The following is a 20,537-nucleotide window of genomic DNA, read 5'->3' as shown; positions in this document are numbered from 1 at the left end:
TTTACTGTACATAAATGAAAAAAGTATAGAGGTGGAGTTGGTGATTAAAATGTGATGAGTTCAGGGACTTCCCCAGTAGTCCAGTGCTGAGGGCTCTATGTTTCCCCTGCAGGAGGCATGGGTTTGAACCCTGGTCAGAGAACTAAGATCCCACATGCCACACAGCAAGGCCAAAAAGAATGTAATTAATTTAGTCTTGTAGCCACACGTTCTGAGAAACAAACTCACTCAGAAGGATAATGCAGATAGTGAAGTACAGTTTATTACACTGGCAGGCCCAAGGCAGAGTCTCCTCTTAGCCAAGGACCCTGACTAGCATTTGTGAAAACCTTATATACCCTAAGTGTACGTGCCCAAACCCACCTCCCCAAATTCCGTGAAACTAGTCTGAACAAAGGAAGAGAAAGATACAATCAGAGTTGACCTGTGATTCATATGCCTTAAGCCTAGGCAGTTAACAGTGGACAATTATCAACAGGCCTGTGGTCATACCCCAACAAGCATAATAGAATTTATGATTCTATTTGGTTACACAGATAATTAGGGAATTCTTTTAGGCAATGGAGAGTGTAGGTATGAGCCCTGGGGTTCTTCCATCCGGGGGGTCTGATTTTCCAGTTGGTATGTCGTTTCCATAGATACTGGGCATATAGTCCACAGTCCAGCCCAATTCCACAGTCCAGCCCAAGATGGAGTCCTGCTTTCAAGATGGAGCCTGTTCTGTCTGTTTACTCCTTCAGTCCTAGGTCTTCAGACATATATTAAAGATATATCATTTCATCACCTGGACCATCTCTTAGTGTTATAAAAATAACAAAGACACTAAACAAACCAGCAATAAAGAAACTAAAAGTATTATGTGACTACCATAGAAAGAAAAAACCACACACACACATTGAAATTTGGATTACCATGGCTTGGTAATGGGAGCAAACTAAATTGCACTATGTGAAATATGTATCCCCAACCTAGTTCCTGATACAGAGTAACAATTCAGCAAACATTTGTGGAATGAATAAACGAGTGAGAAAATGAAAGAAGGAAAAGGCTTACACATTTTGATATGAAACCCTGTGTCTTCAACATCATCAAAAAGTTTGAAGCAGAATGGAAGGATATTCAAACATCGCTTAAAGCTAAAATGCAGTGTGCCAAGGGAGAAAAATGAAAAAGCTGTGGAAGCCACACTTTATAGTGTTCTATTTAACCACAAAGGCCAGGGCTACTGAAGTCATTGTTGACACACTTGCCAAAACTTCTGCTCAAGACATGGTGAAAATGATGACTGGGTACAAAGAGTATCAGATATCACAGTTCACTTTAGAATTACAGATGTGGCTGGAAATTTAAAATGGCAAACATCCAATTTCTGACAAAACTGACAGTGTTTACTGGGAATTGATAAATCTACAAGCTTGTGAATCTAGCTCATCTTTTGAGTTTTTACCATGGTTTAAATCTAAATAAGTAATTTTGTAATGACATTATGTTCTGCTAATCTTTTCCAACTTGGAAAACTGAAGAAAGAAATTCCTTCATTGATCTAATGTTTACTGAGCACTAACTATGCACCAGCCAGTGTTCCAGGCACAGGGAACACAGTTGTGAACAAGAGACAAGATCCCTTCCCCTATGGAACTTACATTCTGGTAACTGGAAACAGACGATAAACCAAGAAAGAAAAATGGCAAATAGGGGAAAATGCCACACAGAGGATTGAAATGGGGCGATGTGGCAGAGTGAATGAGGGTGTGGAGACTGGGTGGGCTGGCTAGCCTTCTGACAGGAGCTAACATTTAAGCTGAGCTCAGAATGACAAGGAATCAGCTCTGCAAATATCTGAAGAAAGAACTTTCCAAGAAGAGGGAGCAGCTAGAGTAGTGGTTCTCAAAAGGAATGGCGCTGCTTCCTAGAGGGCATTTTGGAAGTTTGGGGGGAGGGAGCCCACAGAGACTGGAGGATTCCATTGGCATTTAATGGGCAGGGCAGGGATGCTGCAGAGCTTCAATGCACCAGACTGTCCTGCATCCTTCATGACTTTCAAAGATCCCACCAGGCACCCATATAAGTGGAAAAGCTGTTTCTCATTATCAGAGTTGAAAACCTAACTCTGCTTAACTCCTAAAGACAAAACATTTTTTGCACAGTGTTTATGCACATGGAACTTCCTAGGAATGCAATTACCATGTAAATAGAAAGCAGATTGTATTCTATTTCATCCAGAACTTCACCAAGAGTTGTTCAACATTTCAAAGCCAACACCACCTCCGGGAAGGCAAGGCAAATGTCACCTAATGAGAAACACTGCACCTAATGGGAAAGGCTTCGGGGAAAATTAACGATGGTGGAGAGATTTTATTTTAATGGATAAGACATACCCAAGGTGAAATGAAAAGAGGGGAAAAAAGAAAGCAGTACAAAAGGGCACATAGTCAAAAGTTGATCTCCCTTCCACCTCCGTTCCCACCATTCCATTTTCTTCCCTAGAGATAATCTGATTATCAGGGTTTTTTACAGTGGCTTTATCTCATTTGTGTTTTTTGTTTGTTTGTTTGTTTGTTTGTTTAGAAGGAAGGGAGGGAGGGGGGAAATACTCATACAAATGAATATTTGTTTGAACATTTTTAAAAAAGACAAGGAAAGATACACCCAGAAGAGAGGGTATAGCTCAGTGGTAGAACATTTGACTGCAGAAAAGATGTGTGTGTGTGTGCACGCATACACGCATCAAGCTCTTAATGCTGGCTTCTCTAATGTTACCTCAGAGGATGTTCAGGGAGACAGTTTTTTAAATACACTTCTGTACTGTTTTCCTTGGTATGACAGGTATATTCTACATTTGCAATTTACAAAATCCCATAAGGTTAAAAGAATAAAATACAAATTAGAGCAGGAATCCACCAACATTGGCATAAATATAGCAAGATCAATTATAATCTTAGAAACATCAGCAAGCTAAACTAAGGTAATGTATTGAGAGAAGATTTCACTCTGTGAGAAGAGAAACAAAAAGTGAGTGCTGAAGAATCCAAAACCATGAGCATCTCCCAACATCTGCTGAGAAGGACAGGAGGCTGCCTACTGGCCTGAATCAGCTAGCCACCCTTTTTCCTCAAGTTACAATACTACTTCTAAGTTATCATATATTTATTTTTAACACAGCACCCCAGTTTCATATTGTGTGCCTTTTCCAAAGTTGGAGATCCTTAACTTATTATATTCTTCACAGACTTTTCAACAAATATGAAGAGGCACTGAGGTTAACAAGTCTATAAGTGGCAATCCAAATACATGACACCCTCAAGGACTGATTTATGTTTAAGATTAATCTACATAATATTCCCAAGGTTTAGCAAATGAATGGGACTCTAGCTGAGTAAAATAGGAACAAACCTTGTTCTGTTTGCACATGGCCATGAAAAGACAGAAGGCAGCAAAGAAAATATTCTACGGTTACTCATTTTACTGTGCAAGGTACCTACTGTGAAAAATTACTTTTGAGGTTAAAATAGACCATCTACTCACGATCTCTCCTGGCCCACAGCTGGGAAGACTGAAATGATTCTTCTTGCCTCTGGCTCACTAGAACATCGTATTCCTGGTGAAGACAAAAAGAACAGCAGTGCTCAAGAAAAAAGGATAGCTGGTTCCCGAGGTGGGTGCAGTTGAAATGCTCACATAAGTTGCCTTAAAGCCAAACAAAACCAGTACAACCCAGTCAAGCCAAACTCCACACAATGTGGTGATTCCATCAACTGTTCCATTCCCAGGGCCAAGCTCCTTGAAGGACCTTTAGAATCTAGTCCTGTTGTCCAACAGAGTGCTTTAGGACAGGACTAGTAACTGAAGGTTTCCTTACTGTAGTCCCCCAGTTCCAATTCAAACCCTGTGAAATTCATGTCCTCTGGTCTTCAGAGTCATAAACCTACTTTCCTCAACCTCCCAGAGCCATGAAATTAGCTTACAAGACAGGAGAATTCACAAAACAAGAAAAACAGGCATCCCAAATGGTTGAGAGCAGAGCAAGGCTTCTATAACTAGAACAAGTCCACTTTTCCATTTCCTTTTTCTAAATTGAGGTATAGTTGATTCAGAATGTTGTGTTTATTTTTACTGTACAGCAAAGGGATTCAGTTACATACATATGCATTCTTTTTCACATTCTGTTCCATGATTGTTTATCATAGGATATTGAATATAGTTCTTTGTACTCTGCAGTAGGACCTTGTTTATCCATTTTCTATATGATAGTTTGCATAAGCCCATCCCAAATCCCCAAGCCATCCCTCCCCCACTCCCTATCCCCCTTGGCAACCAGTCTATTCTCGCTGTCTGTGAGTCTGTTGCTGTTTAATAAATAGGTAGAACAAGTTCCCCTAATCAAAACCCTGCAACAGCTTTTAGAAAAGGATCGTTATATCATCATGTCTGTCAGTAAATGTAGAAAATAACAATACAAGCCTAAAAGCAACTGGGATGTCTTATACTAACAGACTGCTGGACTACCTTTCCATTATTATTACTGAAATGGCTTTTTAAGAAGATAAAACAGGGAGAAATTTTGAATTATTTAAAACTTATCAAAATCCTTCTTAGACTCTGGCCAAGTCACTGACTGCCAAGCTTTCTTTGCCCCTGTGGTCCCCTTAGCTCACAAAACCACCGAAAATGTCTCTACTCGAGAGACACTCTGCTGTCCCAGTGGACGTTTTGTGTAGCTGTTGGGAATGTTGTCACAAAACAGACCTGAATCCAGATGGCATCTAGCCGCTGTGTGCCTAGAACAAGTCAATCTCTGTTTCCTCTTCCTTCTTCCTGTTGTTGTAAAAACAACATCTAATCATAGCTAACACATCTGTAGTACTTACCTGTATCATTTTTCATTTACTACTTAACCCCTAGAGGGAAAAAAAAAAAAAAACTATAGATGAAGCAAGTGAGGCATAGAGAGGTTGAATGACTTCCTCAAGGTCACACAGCTGGTAAACTGCAGGGCTCAGATGCTAACACAGGTTGGAGTTGAAGGTCTAAGCACCTCTACAACCTCTCGAATTGAGAGTAATAAATGGGGACACACCTACTAAGGACTGTTTTGAAAACTAAATAAGACAATGTACGAAAAGCCTGATACTTGTCAAGTGTTGGATATCGTGTGTGTTATAGAAGGTTTTTTCCTTCTGCCCTGAGAAATCTGTAAACCTTTCCCTAGGGACAGAAAAAAGGTCGCAGGGATGAGAACAGAGGCAAGGGAAGGAAGGGGGCAAGGTGGGACTTGGAAAGGGAGAAAAGGTATAAATAAGGCGGGGGGGGGGGGGCGGGGGCTGAATATTCAGAACACAAATAAGGCGGCCTAGGCCTTGAAAGAACGCGGTGTTTCTCAACTGCAAACAGAAACGTCTTGGCCGAAAATCAGACACTAAACCGGCGCGGCCACAGCCTCAACCCCGGACCAGCCTCCTCAACCCCGCCTCAGCCCCAGGCCCGCTCGGGCCCGGCCGCGGACCGGCTTCCCGTCCGGTCCGCGGGTCCGCCCTACGCCGGGCGGAGCCTGGCCCGCCCCCTGCGCCGGAGCCCGGGAGCCCCAGGCCCGAGCCACGCGATCGGCCGGCCGCCCGGGGCTCGGGCCGCGGACGCACGATGGCGACTTGGCGGCGGGACGGCCGGCTGACGGGCAGCCAGCGGCTGCTATGCGCCGGGCTGGCGGGGGCGCTCAGCCTCAGCCTCACCGCGCCGCTGGAGCTCGCCACCGTACTGGCCCAGGTCGGCGTCGTGCGCGGCCGCGCCCGGGGGCCGTGGGCCGCGGGGCTCCGCGTGTGGCGTGCCGAGGGGCCCCGCGCCCTGTGGAAGGGGAACGCGGTGGCCTGCCTGCGCCTCTTCCCCTGCAGCGCCGTCCAGCTAGCCGCCTACCGCAAGTAAGAGCCGGGCGTGGGCGGGCCCGGGGCCCGGGAGGCCGCCGCCGGGTATCCCGCGGCCCGACGCCGCCGGGGTGCTGGGGATCGGGCCGGCGGTGCGCCCCCGCCTCCTTCCGGCTCTCATGGGAGCCCCTTGGGCCAGAAGGCGACCTCTTCGGCCCCCAGAGTGCAGTCCCCACCTTTTCTTCTTCACCTTTTCTGGGGATTTCTGCAGTTTGAGGGGGACGCAGCTGTGGCCCAGAGAGGCTGACGGGGCTGGACGGGCGAGGAGGCGGAAGAGGGTGAAAGGAGATTTTGGGGGGAAGAAGAGAAGAAATCTCCGGATAGATGGCTCCTAACCCCCTTCCCACTGTCCACCAACTTGGAAGTTTTGCTCTGGCTGGCTTGGGAGAGAGACCTCTGAAGATACATGTATGGAAGAGGGTCTGTGTGACCAGAACCCCCAGAAGACAGTGCTTGCTAGGGAGAGAGGGCCCAATCTACTGTCACCAAAAGGCCCTGGAGTTCGGCTCCCTGCCCTCTCCCCCAAGAAGCTGGCCTTTGGGGTCCTACAGAGGCTGCCCCACCCTCACTGCTCACTGGCCTCCTTTTAACACCTCCCACAAAAAACAGCTGCTTTTTAGAAAAACTTCTAAAGATGTAAATTAGCCTGATAAGTCTTGAAGCTTCCTCAAGAACTCAGAGATATTTGCATTTTAACTGGAAACACAGGCTAAAAGAATGAAGTGGTAGAGATGGGGTTTCAGGTAAAGATGTTTCTGTAGTTGGGGGTATGGTCCCGGGTTCCCCATTCACTGGGAACAGCAGCCAACTCTGAAGCCTGGCCTTGGCTCAAAATTAGAGAAACACAACCCACAGTCTTGACCACTGTAGGTCTGCCTTGCAGACTGACAGTCGAAGGATTTTGCCTTTGGCTCAGGGAGGCTGGAGCTGGAAGTCTCATCCGACAACTGACAAGCCCAGTGGAATCTTCCTTATCACTGATTCCTCGAGGCCAGCGCTTATTTCACTTATGCCTGGGAATAGCGTTGCCTCTCTTAACTCTGGGAAAGGAGGGTAGTGAGATGATGGGGAATCTCTGTCAAGGCTCTCTTTCCTCCCCAGCCCCCTTGCTCTCAGCAACATCTGGCCTGCAGCCTGTAAACATTTCTCCTCTGAGTTTTAAGGACTCAATTTCTCCCCACTTTACTGTATTGTCCACAAAGTATGGAACTCCTCCTTTGGAATGTGTACCAAGGAGAGGGAAGCAGAACTTCAAAGGCTGGTTTAAGTACTGTGGCTTTGCTGCTAACCCTCTCCAATATATACAGACATCCCTCCATATCAGGGAGGGAATTGGTTTCAGGACAACCTCCACCTGCCCCCCACTCCCCAACCCGCCCATTGCTCAAGTCTCTTCTATGAAATGGAGTAGTATTTGCATGTAACCTGCACAATCCTCCTGGATACTTTAAATCATCTCTTGGTTGGTTATACTACTCAACACAATGTAAATACCATGGAAATAGTTGTAAATATAATGTGAATGCTATGTAAATTGTTGATACTGTGCAGCAACGTCAAGGTTTGCTTTTTTGGAACTTCCTGGAATTTTTTTCTGAATATTTTCAGTCTGCAGTTAGTCCTGGAACCCATGGATACAGAGGGATGACTGTATATCATTGGATTTTTAAGATTTTGAGATATCATTGACATGAAAAATTATCTATGTTTAAGGTGTACAAGTTGATGCTTTGATATATGTATACATTGTGAAATGATTGCCACAATCAAGCTAATTAACATCCATTACCTCTACCTAGTTACCATTTCATGTGTGTATGTATGTGTGTGTAAATCATTGGATATTTACAACACCTGTCTCCTTCCCTGTACCATCCACAGGACAGGAAGTATGCCCACTTTACAGATGCACTGTTGGGCTCAGATTGGCCACACCACTCATCAGTGATAGAGCTGAACTCCACCACCTGGCCTTCCGACTCTAATACCCATGCCCTATTACTTCATACTGCCTTTCTGTCTGCATTCATTAAGTGCCCACTGTATGCATGATGTTGGGGACAATGCAAGGATGAAAGGGGCATGGTCCCTGTGTCCCGGAGCTTCCAGAGCAATAGAATAAAACTAGTGTGCCCATAGCATGTGACTACCAAGGATAGAGTGCTATAGAAATTCACACCTCTGATGACAGAGGAGATGTGAAGATGTCGCAGCGGAGAAAAACCATCCAAGTTTGGTCTTGGGAAAATGAGTAGGAGTTTTCTGGCAAAGATGGGGAGAAAGATATTGCAGGTAATGCCATAAGCAAAGGCACAGCAGTGGGAAGGCATGCGGCATGACTGGAGCATAAGGTGTGCCTCTGGCTGTAATGGAAAATACAGCCAGAAAAGCAGGTTGGAATGAGATCTTGGAGGGGCAGATTAGGGAGTTTGGACTTCACTTGGAATGCAAGGGTAACTGTGGGGGATTTTTGATGGGGGAGTGCTGTGATTAAAGCAATTCAACAGGGATTGTCACCTGGTAGCTGCAGAGGATATCTAAAGAGGAAGAAGGCTGGGGGCAGCAGGACCAGTTAGGAACCAGTTGCACTAGTCCATGTGGTGGCTGAGAGCATCTGAAATGGGCTGATGACAGTGGGAATGGAGAAAAGGAGATGTGTGAGAGAGGAAGAACACACAGCTACTCAGGCTAGGTTTGCTAATAATGTTCTCCTGAAAGGTTAGTTTCTTTCTGAAAATTAAAAGGAAATATTTCAGTGATAGGCAGCAAAGTGGTTGATCAATCATGATGCCAGGCTTCCTACATTAAGACAATACCTTGGATCCATCATTATACTGAATTTGCAGAACAGTTAGTTGTGGGTAATGGTACAGCCTGTGATTGTGGATTTGAATAAAAAAGCATACAGAATTTTCAGAAAATACAGTGGTTCAGGGCTTCCCTGGTGGCTCAGTTGTAAAGAATCCACCAATGCAGGAGACACAGGTTTGATCCCTGGTCCAGGAACGTCCCACATGCCACAAGTATTGAACCTGTGCTCTAGAGCCTGGGAGTTCTAGAGCCTATGCTCTGCAGTGAGAAGCTACCGGAATGAGAAGCCCATGCACCCCAGCTAGAGAGTAGCCCCCACTCACTGCAACTCAGGAAAAGCCCATGCAGCAACAAAGACCCAGCACAGACAAATAAAAATTTAAAAAAAGAAAATGCAGTAGTTCAGTGACTTGCTCACAAACACAATTAATGGCAGAGCTGGAGCTTGAAACCGGGTCTTCTGCTTAGTCCAGTGCTCAGCTTAACGTGATGATGACATATCTCCTTACATGGATTTACAATGAAAAGAATCCACTCAGAGTCTGGAAGGAGCTAGGTCCTTGTACTAAACAAATAAAATCTAACACAATGGGTGGCTATCAAATGTAGACCCTCACCCAACTTTATGCTACAACTGTTTGTCTAGCTGTATAAGCATCGTTTTGGGTCCCTGAAACTCTGAAATTGTTCACCACCAACACCATTTCCTTATTGTGTAACCAATTCACGAGCTTGTGTTGGGCTGCCAACTTGTGTTAGGTTGAAGTGTTGGCAGTTCTAACTACATACATCAAGGGTGTGTGTAATCTCCGTGTGCCTGAAATGAAGGGGTTACTGCCGTGCATCAGCTTATCCAGTCTTGCTGGAAAAGCTGCTGTGCAATGTGTGGGAGTGCAAGGAAGAGCAGAAGGGGGAACACTGCTGCCCCAGCCAATCAGACAAGCACTTAAGATGTGAGCATTCAGATGACGTCATTGATGGCCTATCAGGGTTGCCCTGCTTTGACTCTGTAAGAGGAACGATCTGTAGTCTTCCCCTCTGTATAGTAAGAGTCTGAGAAAAAGGGCTTTCCTTGGTTCTTCTTTTCGATTTTGTATATTTGTCAGCAAAACCCTCTTTATAAAGCAAACTTATAGAAGACAGGGTTCTTCCTAGTTCATCAAGTCATTCAGAGACCCTAATTTATCTCGGGCCGCCCCTATCAGACGTCTCTCTGGCAGGTCCGTTGAACTCTCATGATCTTATGCTGAAAGCTCACACAGTGTATATATTCAGTGACTGGGGAACGAATGCATGCGCAAGTGCCCTGGGATGGCCAATAAGGGGGAGGCAATGAGAATGAATGGTATTTCTTCAAACTCCTCCTTCTTCTCTAGATTATTCCAGCATGCTGCAGACCACCCCTCTAGCCAAGCATTTCCACTTCCTCTGTCTCCCCTCCCTCTGCTAAGGTTCCCCTCCCACTCGACTGGCCAGGGGAGAGAGGAGGGAGGAAGGACTCAAGAAGGGTGCAGGCAGTGAAACCAAGGCAGACGGCCCACTAGGGAGAACCAGCTTGGTTTACCCATCTCTTTAGAAGGTCGCGCTATTTCACTCAAATGACTATTAAGTGAGGCTGACAAAATGAAGTCCAGACTTTCCTACAGCTTGAAGGAGATGTTTTTAATAGAAAAGTGTTTACTTGCGAGCAAAGGAGCCAATCTAGAACTCTCTCAGTGGTTTCACCTGAACACTTATTCGGCAGTCAGGGGGCCCTGGCTTGCTGCCAAACTGAAAAAGCAGGAAATACACATCTTCACTGGAGCTTTGGAAGCCAAAGTATTCAGGATGCTCTCATTTTAAAAAAGATAAAATACTTTTAGCTAGCTCTGTTCACCTTCCTTTTATTCAGATCCTTGTTATACCTCTCCTGCACCCCCTACCCACTCTCTCACAGAAAACCTTATTTTTCCTGGTTTCCAAGTCCTCTTTTATTTTCTCCACACTTCCCAAGAATGAATAAAATTCCTTTGCTTCCTGGCCCGGGAACGTGCACCATGTAAACGTCCTCTTAGAACAATTTCTGCCAACGTAGGCTCTCATGACTGGGGATGTACTGCTTCCAGAAAGAGGAATTGTAACAGAGTGGCTTTCTAGTTTGCCAATAGAAAAGTCCACCCAAAACCATTTGGGACTAAATTGTGAAACTGCAGCAAAACACAAAGAATGGTCCAGCAAACACTCATATACCCACGGTGCAGAATTGACAGCATAAAAGAGAATTAGCTTAAAAGATACAAGAAATAAAAAAGATACTTTAAGTATCTTTTAAGCTAATTGTGACCCCATGGACTGTAGCCCACCACGCTCTTCTGTCCATGGGATTCTCCAGGCAAGAATACTGGGGTGGGTTGCCATTTCCTTCTCCAGGGGATCTTCCTGACCCAGGGGTTGAACCTGGGTCTCCTGCATTAGGGGCAGACTCTTTACCAACTGAGCCACCAGGGAAGACCTAGTACAAGAAATAAAATATTACAGATAATGGTAAAGTCCCTTTCATTCTCTTTTTCAGTCCCATCTGCTCTCTACCTTCTTGGGGGTCTGTTTTATACATTTTTTTTACATGTCTATATCTATCCATCATTACTTTACGATATGGTTTTGTAGATGTATTTCTTGATTTAAATGTAGTCAGCCCTCTGTATCTTCAGGTTCTGTATCCACTGATTCAACCAACCACAGGTTGGAAATACTGTATTCAGGGGAAAAAATTCCAGAAAGTTGCAAAAAGCAAAACTAGAATTTGCCATGCCCCAGCAACTTCTTACATAGCATTTACACTGTATTAAGTATTATAAGTAATCTAGAGATGATTTAAAGTATGCGTGTGTACCTGATATGTTTCTTCAGTTGTGTCCAACTCTTTGTGACCCCGTGGACTGTAGCCTGCCAGGCTCCTCTGTCCATGGGATTCTCCAGTCAAGGATACTGGAATGGGTTGCCATTCCCCTCTCCAGGGTATCTTCCTGAACCAGGGATCAAACCCGCGTCTCCTGCATTGCAGGCAGAGTCTTTACCATTTGAGCCAGTGGGGAAGCCCCTGACTTAAAGTATACTAGAGGGCAAATAATACACTGTTTTATATGAAGGACTTGAGCATCCACAGATGTTGGCATCTGTTGGGGTTTCTGAAACAGAGAAATGACCGTAGATAGGTACCATACACTATAGGTCATTCTGCAACTTGCTTTTTTCACTTAACTTTATGCTTTTGTGATTTATCCATGTAAATACACAGTTCTAAGTGTACTCATTTATGGTATCATTATATGACTTCCACAATTTATCCATTCCTCTACCAGTGGACTTTTAGATTATTCAATTTCACTTACAAACAATGTGTTAATAATAAGTGTCCCCAGCCAGGGGTTGAACCTGCGCCCCCTGCATTGGAAGCTCAGAATCTTAACCACTGGACCACCAGGGAAGTCCCTTGAGTTTTTAAAATATATTGGTTTAATAATTGTAAGAGAAGATGCATGACCCCACCAACTGTCAGAGAAATAACAAATAAAAATAGTAACAAGATAGCATTTCTCACCCAACAGACTGGCAAAGATGAAAAAGTCTAACACCAAGTGATGGTGAGAAAGTATGGAAACAGGAATGCTCACTCACTGCTGGGAGAGGCGTACACTGGCAGGTCACTTTGGCAGTATCTAGTAAAATTGGAAGAAAGCCTACTTTCATCCCAGCAATTCCATTTCTCAGTGCATATCCTAGAGAAACTCTTGTATATATGAAGACACAAGATGTACTTGGAGACTCCTTCCTGCAGTCAGATGGGGAGTGTGTGGGACTGTCTTCCTGTCAGCTGGGTGAGAAATGATATTTTGTTACTGTTACCTGAGGCAGCCAAAAACAAAAAACCTCAATTACTGGGAATGCTTAAAGTCATTGTTTCAAGCAATTTCACTGAAGTTGCAACCGAATCAAAGGAGCACATTCCAGTTCAGTATTTATCGAGTACTTCTGTTCATTTACACCCCACAGGCAAGCCAGGGTTGATAGTTATGCAAATAAAAGGGGAAAATGCTTAAGATGAAGTAAATCGACTTAGGGTTAGACGTAAATAAGAAGGTTAGATATCTCTTCCTTAGAGCTAAGTAGAATTACATAAATATAGTAGAATTGAATGTGTTACTCATTTATCTTAATACATTAGTATAGTAATTTTTGCTTCATAAAGCATTTCCAAACTTGGGGAAATGTTGCAATCAGTAGCGTTGAACACTCCAAAACAATCCATAGCTGATTCCCTTGGGCCTTTCTCCCTGTTTTCTCCCAGGTTTGTCGTGCTGTTCACGGATGACCTGGGCCATATTTCCCAGTGGAGCTCCATCATGGCTGGGAGTCTCGCAGGGATGGTTTCCACCATTGTGACATATCCTACAGACCTCATCAAAACCCGGTTAATTGTGCAGAACATGCTGGAACCATCCTACAGGGGGATCCTCCATGCATTTTCTACTATTTATCAACAGGAAGGGTTCCTGGCCCTTTATCGAGGGGTTTCCCTTACTGTTTTAGGTAAGACGGAACTTGTCACCTTGTCCAAAAAAAGGCTGTGTTCTTGGATCTATACAAATGATTTTTATATCTTTGTTGGTAACCAGTGAAATCTACTTTACTGAGTTCAAGGGATATATATCAATGTATTGTATATCCTTGTAACCCATTAAATTCATTTAACTGAGTTCAAGGTCCATTCAGTTCAGTTCAGTCACTCAGTCGTGTTCGACTCTCTGTGACCCCACGGACTGCAGGACGCCAGGCCATCCTGTCTAACACCAACTCCCTGAGTCTATTCAAACTCATGTCCATTGAGCCAGTGATGCCATCCAGCCATCTCATCCTCTGTCGTTCCCTTCTCCTCCCACCTTCAATATTTCCCAGCATCAGGGTCTTTTCCAATGAGTCAGTTCTTCACATCAGATGGCCAAAGTATTGGAGTTTCAGCTTCAACATCAGTCCTTCCAATGAATATTCAGGACTGATTTCCTTTAGGATGGACTGGTTGGATCTCCTTGCAGTCCAAAGGACTCTCAAGAGTCTTCTCCAACACCACAGTTCATAAGCATCAATTTCTTCAGTGCTCAGCTTTCTTTATAGTACAACTCTCACATCCATCCATGACTACTGGAAAAAACCATAGCTTTGACTAGATGGACCTTTGTCGGCAAAGTAATGTCTCTGCTGTTTAATATGCTGTCTAGGTTGGTCATAATTTTCTTCCAAGGAGCAAGTATCTTTTAATTTCATGGCTACAGTCACCATCTGCAGTGATTTTGGAGTCCAAAAAAATAAAGTCTGTCACTGTTTCCCCATCTATTTGCCACGAAGTGATGGGACCAGATGCCATGATCTTAGTTTTCTGGATGTTGAGCTTTAAGCCAACTTTTTTACTCTCCTCTTTCACTTTCATCAAGAGGCTCTTTAGTTCTTCACTTTCTATCTTAAGGATGGTATCATCTGCATATCTGAGTTTATTGATATTTCTCCTGGCAATCTTGATTCCAGCTTGTGCTTCTTCCAGCTCAGAGTTTCTCATGATATACTCTGCATATAAGTTAAATAAGCAGGGTGACAATATACAGCCTTGACGTACTCCTTTTCCTATTTGGAACCAGTCTGTTGTTCCATGTCCACTTCTAACAGTTGCTTCCTGACCTGCATACAGATTTCTCAAGAGGCAGGTCAGGTGGTCTGTATTCCCATCTCTTGAAGAATTTTCCACAGTTTATTGTGATCCACACAGTCAAAGGCTTTGGCATAGTCAATAAAGCAGAAATAGATGTTTTTCTGGGACTCACTTGCTTTTTCCGTAATCCAATTGTTGGCAATTTGATCTCTGGTTCCTCTACGTTTTCTAAAACCAGCTTGAACATGTGGAAGTTCAGGGTTCATGTACTGTTGAAGCCTGGGTTGGAGAATTTTGAGCATTACTTTACTAGCGTGTGAAATGAGTGCAATTGTGTGGTAGTTTGAGCATTCTTTGGCATTGCCTTTCTTAGGGATTGGAATGAAAACTGACCTTTACCAGTCCTGTGGCCACTGCTGCATTTCCCAAATTTGCTGGCATATTGAGTGCAGCACTTTCACAGCATTATCTTTTAGGATTTGAAATAGCTCAACTGGAATTCTATCACCTCCACTAGCTTTGTTTGTAGTGATGCTTTCTAAGGCCCACTTGACCTCACATTCCACGATGTCTGGCTCTTGGTGAGTGATCACACCATTGTGATTATCTGGGTCATAAAGATCTTTTTTGTATACTTATTCTGTGTATTCTTGCCACCTCTTCTTAATAGCTTCTGCTTCAAAAATGACAGAATGATCTGAGTTCAAGGTCATATGGATTCAATATATAGTTGATTAGCTTTGTTCTATTCCATAGCCATACACCACACTCCTAACTTTGGCCTGGGAGGGAGCAGGACAGCCTGCAGGTGGCTCGGCACAAATTGACAGGCAAACAGTCCCACACACTCCCCATATGACTGCAGGAAGGAGTCTCCGAGTACATCCATACATGTATGAGCACAGCCAGGGTAGCAACTGTAGCTTCTGTGATCTTCAGAACCTTTGCCAGGGCTACACCTGCACAAGTCACCAGGACCCCCAATTGCCAATCCAATAGACTTTTGCCTTTTATCTGACCTTTGTTGCAGTATTTGATGAGATCCACCACCCTTTATTCTAGAAACCTGTCTTCCAAGATCCCACTGTCTCTAGATGTCTTTTCCCACCTCTCTTCGGCTCTTTCTTGTGTGGCTCATCTGATGCTGCCAGCTCTCTACCTGTCGCTATTCCCTGGTTCCTTTCTGAGTTTTCTTCTCACTCTTCATTCCCTCCCTGGGTGGCCTCATCTAAGTTAGTGGCTTAAACAAACATTATTATACTCTAATGACTCCCAACCTCACCTCTATAATAACAATGACTAACATCTATTGCTCTTTATTATGTGCCAGGCACTGTCCTAAACGTTTTGCACACAGCTCCTCATTTAAGCCACATATTACTGGTGAAATAGATGCTTGCCACATTTTACCGGTGAAACAGATGCTTAGGGAAGCGAAGCAACTTGCCCAAGACCACATAGATAGAAAGCGGAAGATCTAGCAATACAACCCCAGAGCCATCTCTCTTAGCCACTGACTACCAGTGGTAGTATGAATTCCTGCAGTTGGATACCCCCACCTGATGTTCCCTTGATACATCAGTCAGGACTAAACCTGATGTCCTCATTAGTTGCCTGCCTGCTCCCTTCCTGTGTCCCTGTGAACAAGACTGCCTTTCTTTCACCCAGTGGCCTAAGCCAGAAGAAACCTATAATCTCCTCAACTTTGACTCCTCTCACTCCATGCCCACTTCAGCCCCAAGTGCTGTCAATTTCACCTTTTTAAACTCTCAAGTCTGCCCCTTCTCCATCCGCATCTTCTCTGCCCCAGGTCACGCTCTCATCTTTCCTGCAGACACGAGAGGCTCCTACCTGGTCCCAGTCCTGGGTCTCTCCTGCCCTGGTCCACCCTGTACCTTGCTACCAGGGGTGTGGTGAGCTTTCTAAGTGCAAGTTAATCATTTCATCAACCTCTTCCCACTGCCCTCCTTAAAAGCCTTTGCTGACTCCTGTGAGCTACAGGGAAAAACCCAGATCCTTCTGGCATACTAGTGCCTTCAGACCTGGCCCTGCCGGCCAGTCCCTACCTCATCTCGTACCATGCTCTACCTGCACTCCTGTTTTGGCCATCCAGAAATACTGGCATTTCTTGGAAATACCACTCTCTGTATATGCTGTTGCCTCTGCTTGCTCTGTCAGTGTCTGATGAACTCCTGCTCATTCCTGAAGACCCAGTTGAAAAGATCTCCCTTCTGTGAAGTCCTTCTTGATTCCCTCAGGCAAAATGGATCCCTCTGATCCTTGTGCACTTTGTGTAGCCCTCCTAGCCCCACTACTATGACTCGTTATCTGTCTGTCTCTCCCACTAGACGGTGAGCATCTCCAGGAATTAGCCTGCTCACTCTTCTTTGTATTCCTGGCACCTGGCAAAGGGCCCATCACATAGCATTAGCTCCAAAGATGTTTTCTGAAGGAAAATATAGTGTTGGTATGTCATTTTTGTTTTTATTAAATAAATACTACATTTTTCTAAAGATGAGCAACCCAACTAGTGTTAGGCCCTCTTTTAAATCTCATCTTAAGGGAGAAATTTAGTCCCTGTGTAAACTTCAGATTGGTCCAAAATTTTCTGGAAGCTTCAAAGTGCCAACTACTGCACTATTTGCTCACCATCTTTTCCTAGAAAGGTGAGGCTGCTGGGTGGGAGGGGAGTTTGGTGGAGAATGGATACATGTATATGTATGGTTAATCCCTTCACTGATCACCTGAAATTACCACATCGTTAATCAGCTATACCCCAATACAAAATAAAAAGTTAAAAAGAAAACTAATAAGGACCTACTGGATAGCACAGGGAACCGTCCTCAGTACTCTGTAATGTCCTATATGGAAAAAGAGTCTAAAGAAGAGTGAATATATGTATATGTATAACTGATTTACTTTGCTGTATGGCAGAAGCTAATACAACATGTGTAAATCAACTCTACTCCAATATAAATTTTTCCAAAAAAAAGAAAGGTGAGACTGCCACATAGTGCAGGGTGCCCACCGGGCCCTGATATGGCCATGTCATTCCCAGAAGCAAGGTCAAGTAACCTCCCTCCCTCACCACTACGATCTCACTCTTCAGTTTTCACAGAATGTTATACCTTCTCAGCTGGAGATCAGTATCCCCTAAACTCCAAAGCTTGATTAAGTACCTCCCACTAACTTTTTATTTAGGAGTGATTTTTTTCCCCCAACACTCTATTTTTTCTTTATTTCAAACACCCCAAAATGTTAAGAGGATTGGAAATATCCTGGATAAACAAGATCCTACTGTACAGCACAGGAAACTCTATTCAATATCCTGTAATAAACGATAACAGAAATAAATATGAAAAAGACTATATAACTGAATCACTTTGCTGTACATCACTTTACTGTGCTGAAGCTAATACAACATTATAAATCAACTATACATAATTTTTTTTTAAAGAATTGGAAATACCCATATACCCAGCATATACCAGGTCCTTCAATGAATGTTTTGGTTTATCATTTATCTATCCATCCCTCTAGCCATTCATCAGTCATGTATTTTTTGATGATTTTCATGTAAATTGCAAACATCGATACACTTCACCCCTCCGCCTTTCAGCATGCATATTATTAACTAGAGTTCGATATTTGTTTATGATTCTTTTAAAAGTGAAATGGACATAGAATACACAGACCTGCAGGGAATCATTCGATGCACTGTGATCAATGACACAAACCCGATCAAAATATACCACGTTACCATTACCCAAGAAAGTGCCTGCTGCTTCTGTTGGAGTGATTTTTCGCAAGCGCAGAGCTGGTCCTGTTGCTTTCCCCAGGGTTCCCTACTGGCATTTATGTTCTCAATCCAGTGTCTCCTGAGCCATCACAGCCTCCCTGGCCTTGTTTTTCAGGTGCTCTCCCTTTCTCTGCTGGCTCCCTTCTAGTTTACATGAACCTGGAGAAAATCTGGAATGGACCCCGGGATCGGTTCTCTCTCCTCCAGAACTTTGCCAATGTCTGCCTGGCTGCCGCAGTGACCCAGACCCTCTCCTTCCCCTTTGACACAGTGAAGAGGAAGATGCAGGTGAGGAGTTGTGTTTGGGCAGACCTTGCCTTGTTTGTGGGTGGGTAACAACAGCAAAGAACACAGAACCTGAGTGAGACCAGGATCCAAAATGCTCATGACTGCTCAAACAAACCTGCAAAGCCCCACTCCGCAGCATTTCTGCTGTAACTTCAGGGCAATGGGCCTGGGCCCACGCCACCTCCCCATTCCCACCCTCTGCTCTCTTAGGTCTACAGAGAAGTGGACCTACAGGTGAGGTCCACTTTTCTTCCCTCACTTTATAGCTGCACTGCCTGTCACATCAAGGTGGCTTCCACAGTGAGGACAGGTCACTCTGGCCTTAACAGCCTGTCCTTACTTCAGAACCAAACTAAGCCAGGAACCGTCACTAACAAGGGGCCAGTAGTCCCTGACTCCCCTGCTGAGGAAGTAACTGCATTTGAAATGAGTCAGTGTGTTAGTGGGCTTGGCCCTGCATTTTCCTAATAGTGACCTAGGAAAACTCAGTTTCTCTACAGACCACAGAGGCAAAAGCCTGATAGCCAAGGTCTCATAGTGAGGAACTGAGCCTAGAATCAGCCAATTCTGATCGAAGAAAACTCAAAATGGTCCAAGTAAGGATGAGGATTACAGGCAGGTTCACACCAAATGGGGCTTTGCATCTGCCCTGAACCATGCTCCTTCTCTGCTAGCCTCCCCTCAGACTCCACATCAAAAGGCTTACCTGCCTTCCTGGACTTTTCTGGGCAAATCTGGATTTATACAGTTGATGTATCCTGAAGAGCTGCTCAGATACTCATTTGGGGCCAGTTGAATCCAATTTGAAATGATCAGCCCCAGCTGAGTTTGCTTTTCCTCATGTCTGTAACTTCTCCCTCTATTGTCTCAGTGGCCCCCGGCTTTCCCATGTGCCTTTTTTGGCTGAGCCAGGCCTCACTTTCCTCAGCACCAAAAAGCCTGCAAGTATTTATCTCAACCTGTAAAGAAAAGCTGCCTTCAGGACAACATACATCACAGTTACACCCAATTCTGCTGCTCCAGCCCATCAAACTTTTCATCTCTCTGGATTGTGTTCCTTTCCTGTCCTTTGTCCAAACAAATTTTTGAAATTGTCACATTATTGTAATTGTCATGTCGATGCAAGCTGAGAGCCTGCCTAATGTATGTTTATTGATAAAAACTGTTATCCCTCATTTTAAGAAGAATACATACACTCCAAAATGGTTAAAATGGTCAAGTTTTCTGTTATGTGTGTTTTACCACAGGAAAAAAAAAAAGGAATGCACATAGATTATAGAAAACTTGGGAAATACAGAAAATCATAACAAAGAAAAGAATTACCTATAAGCCCAATAGCTTTGCGTTATGTGAATAAGTTTTACTTCTGTGTGTTCATATGTATATGCAGATGTGTATGCATAAATATATATGTATCTGGAAAGTTATTTTTTCATAAAATTGCATTCCTACTGTATGTAAAAATTATATAATAAATGAAAAATTATCTGCTTTTATCACTTATTATTGAATGGATATTGCCTCAGGCCATCAAGTATTAAGAACATCTTTTCTAATTATCACATAATATTCTACCATTTGGATATGCCATAATTATTTTCCATTTTAATATTTTTTTAACTAGAGGATAATTGCTTTACAATGTTGTGTTAGTTTCTGCTGTACAACATCGTGAATGAATCATAAATATATATATATATATTTGTGTATATATATATCCCCTCCGTCTTGAGCCTCCCCCGCGTCCTGCACCTTTTAAGTTGTCACAGAGCGCCAGGCTGGGCTCCCTGTGTTACACAGCAGCTTCCCACTAGCTGGCTGTCTTCCACATGATAGTGTATATATGGCAGTGCCACTTTCTCAATTCGTCCCGCCCTCTCCTTCCCCTGCTGCGTCCACAAGTCTGCTCTCCACATCTGTATCTTCATTCCTTCCCTGCAGTTGGGTTCATCAGTGTCATCTTTCTAGATTCCATATATATGCTTTAATATACAAGATTTGTTTTTCCCTTTTTGACTTACTTCACTCTGCAGGACAGGCTCTT

General features: G+C 43.9%; 1 protein-coding gene and 1 long non-coding RNA gene across 2 annotated transcripts in view; one reads left to right on the top strand and one right to left on the bottom strand.

The window, feature by feature from the left end:
- Positions 1–244: 244 nt before the first annotated feature.
- On the bottom strand, positions 245–5,486 carry LOC132658790 (uncharacterized). The gene is made up of 2 exons (XR_009598847.1): positions 3,526–5,486; positions 245–748 (listed from the first exon to the last, which is right to left on the bottom strand). It is a non-coding gene; the product is annotated as an uncharacterized LOC132658790 (long non-coding RNA).
- A 78-nt stretch (positions 5,487–5,564) lies between these two features.
- The window catches only part of SLC25A43 (solute carrier family 25 member 43), a 43,336-nt gene continuing 28,363 nt past the window's right edge, over positions 5,565–20,537 (top strand). The window contains exons 1-3 of the mRNA XM_042241665.1: positions 5,565–5,912; positions 13,054–13,295; positions 18,321–18,493. Coding sequence (XP_042097599.1) covers positions 5,638–5,912; positions 13,054–13,295; positions 18,321–18,493 — 690 coding nt within the window. The 5' untranslated portion in view covers positions 5,565–5,637. The remainder of the gene's footprint in view (positions 5,913–13,053; positions 13,296–18,320; positions 18,494–20,537) is intronic.

The sequence above is a fragment of the Ovis aries genome, chromosome X (assembly GCF_016772045.2).
Source record: "Ovis aries strain OAR_USU_Benz2616 breed Rambouillet chromosome X, ARS-UI_Ramb_v3.0, whole genome shotgun sequence".
Lineage (NCBI taxonomy): Eukaryota > Metazoa > Chordata > Mammalia > Artiodactyla > Bovidae > Ovis > Ovis aries.
This window is presented reverse-complemented; position numbering and strand designations above follow the sequence as displayed.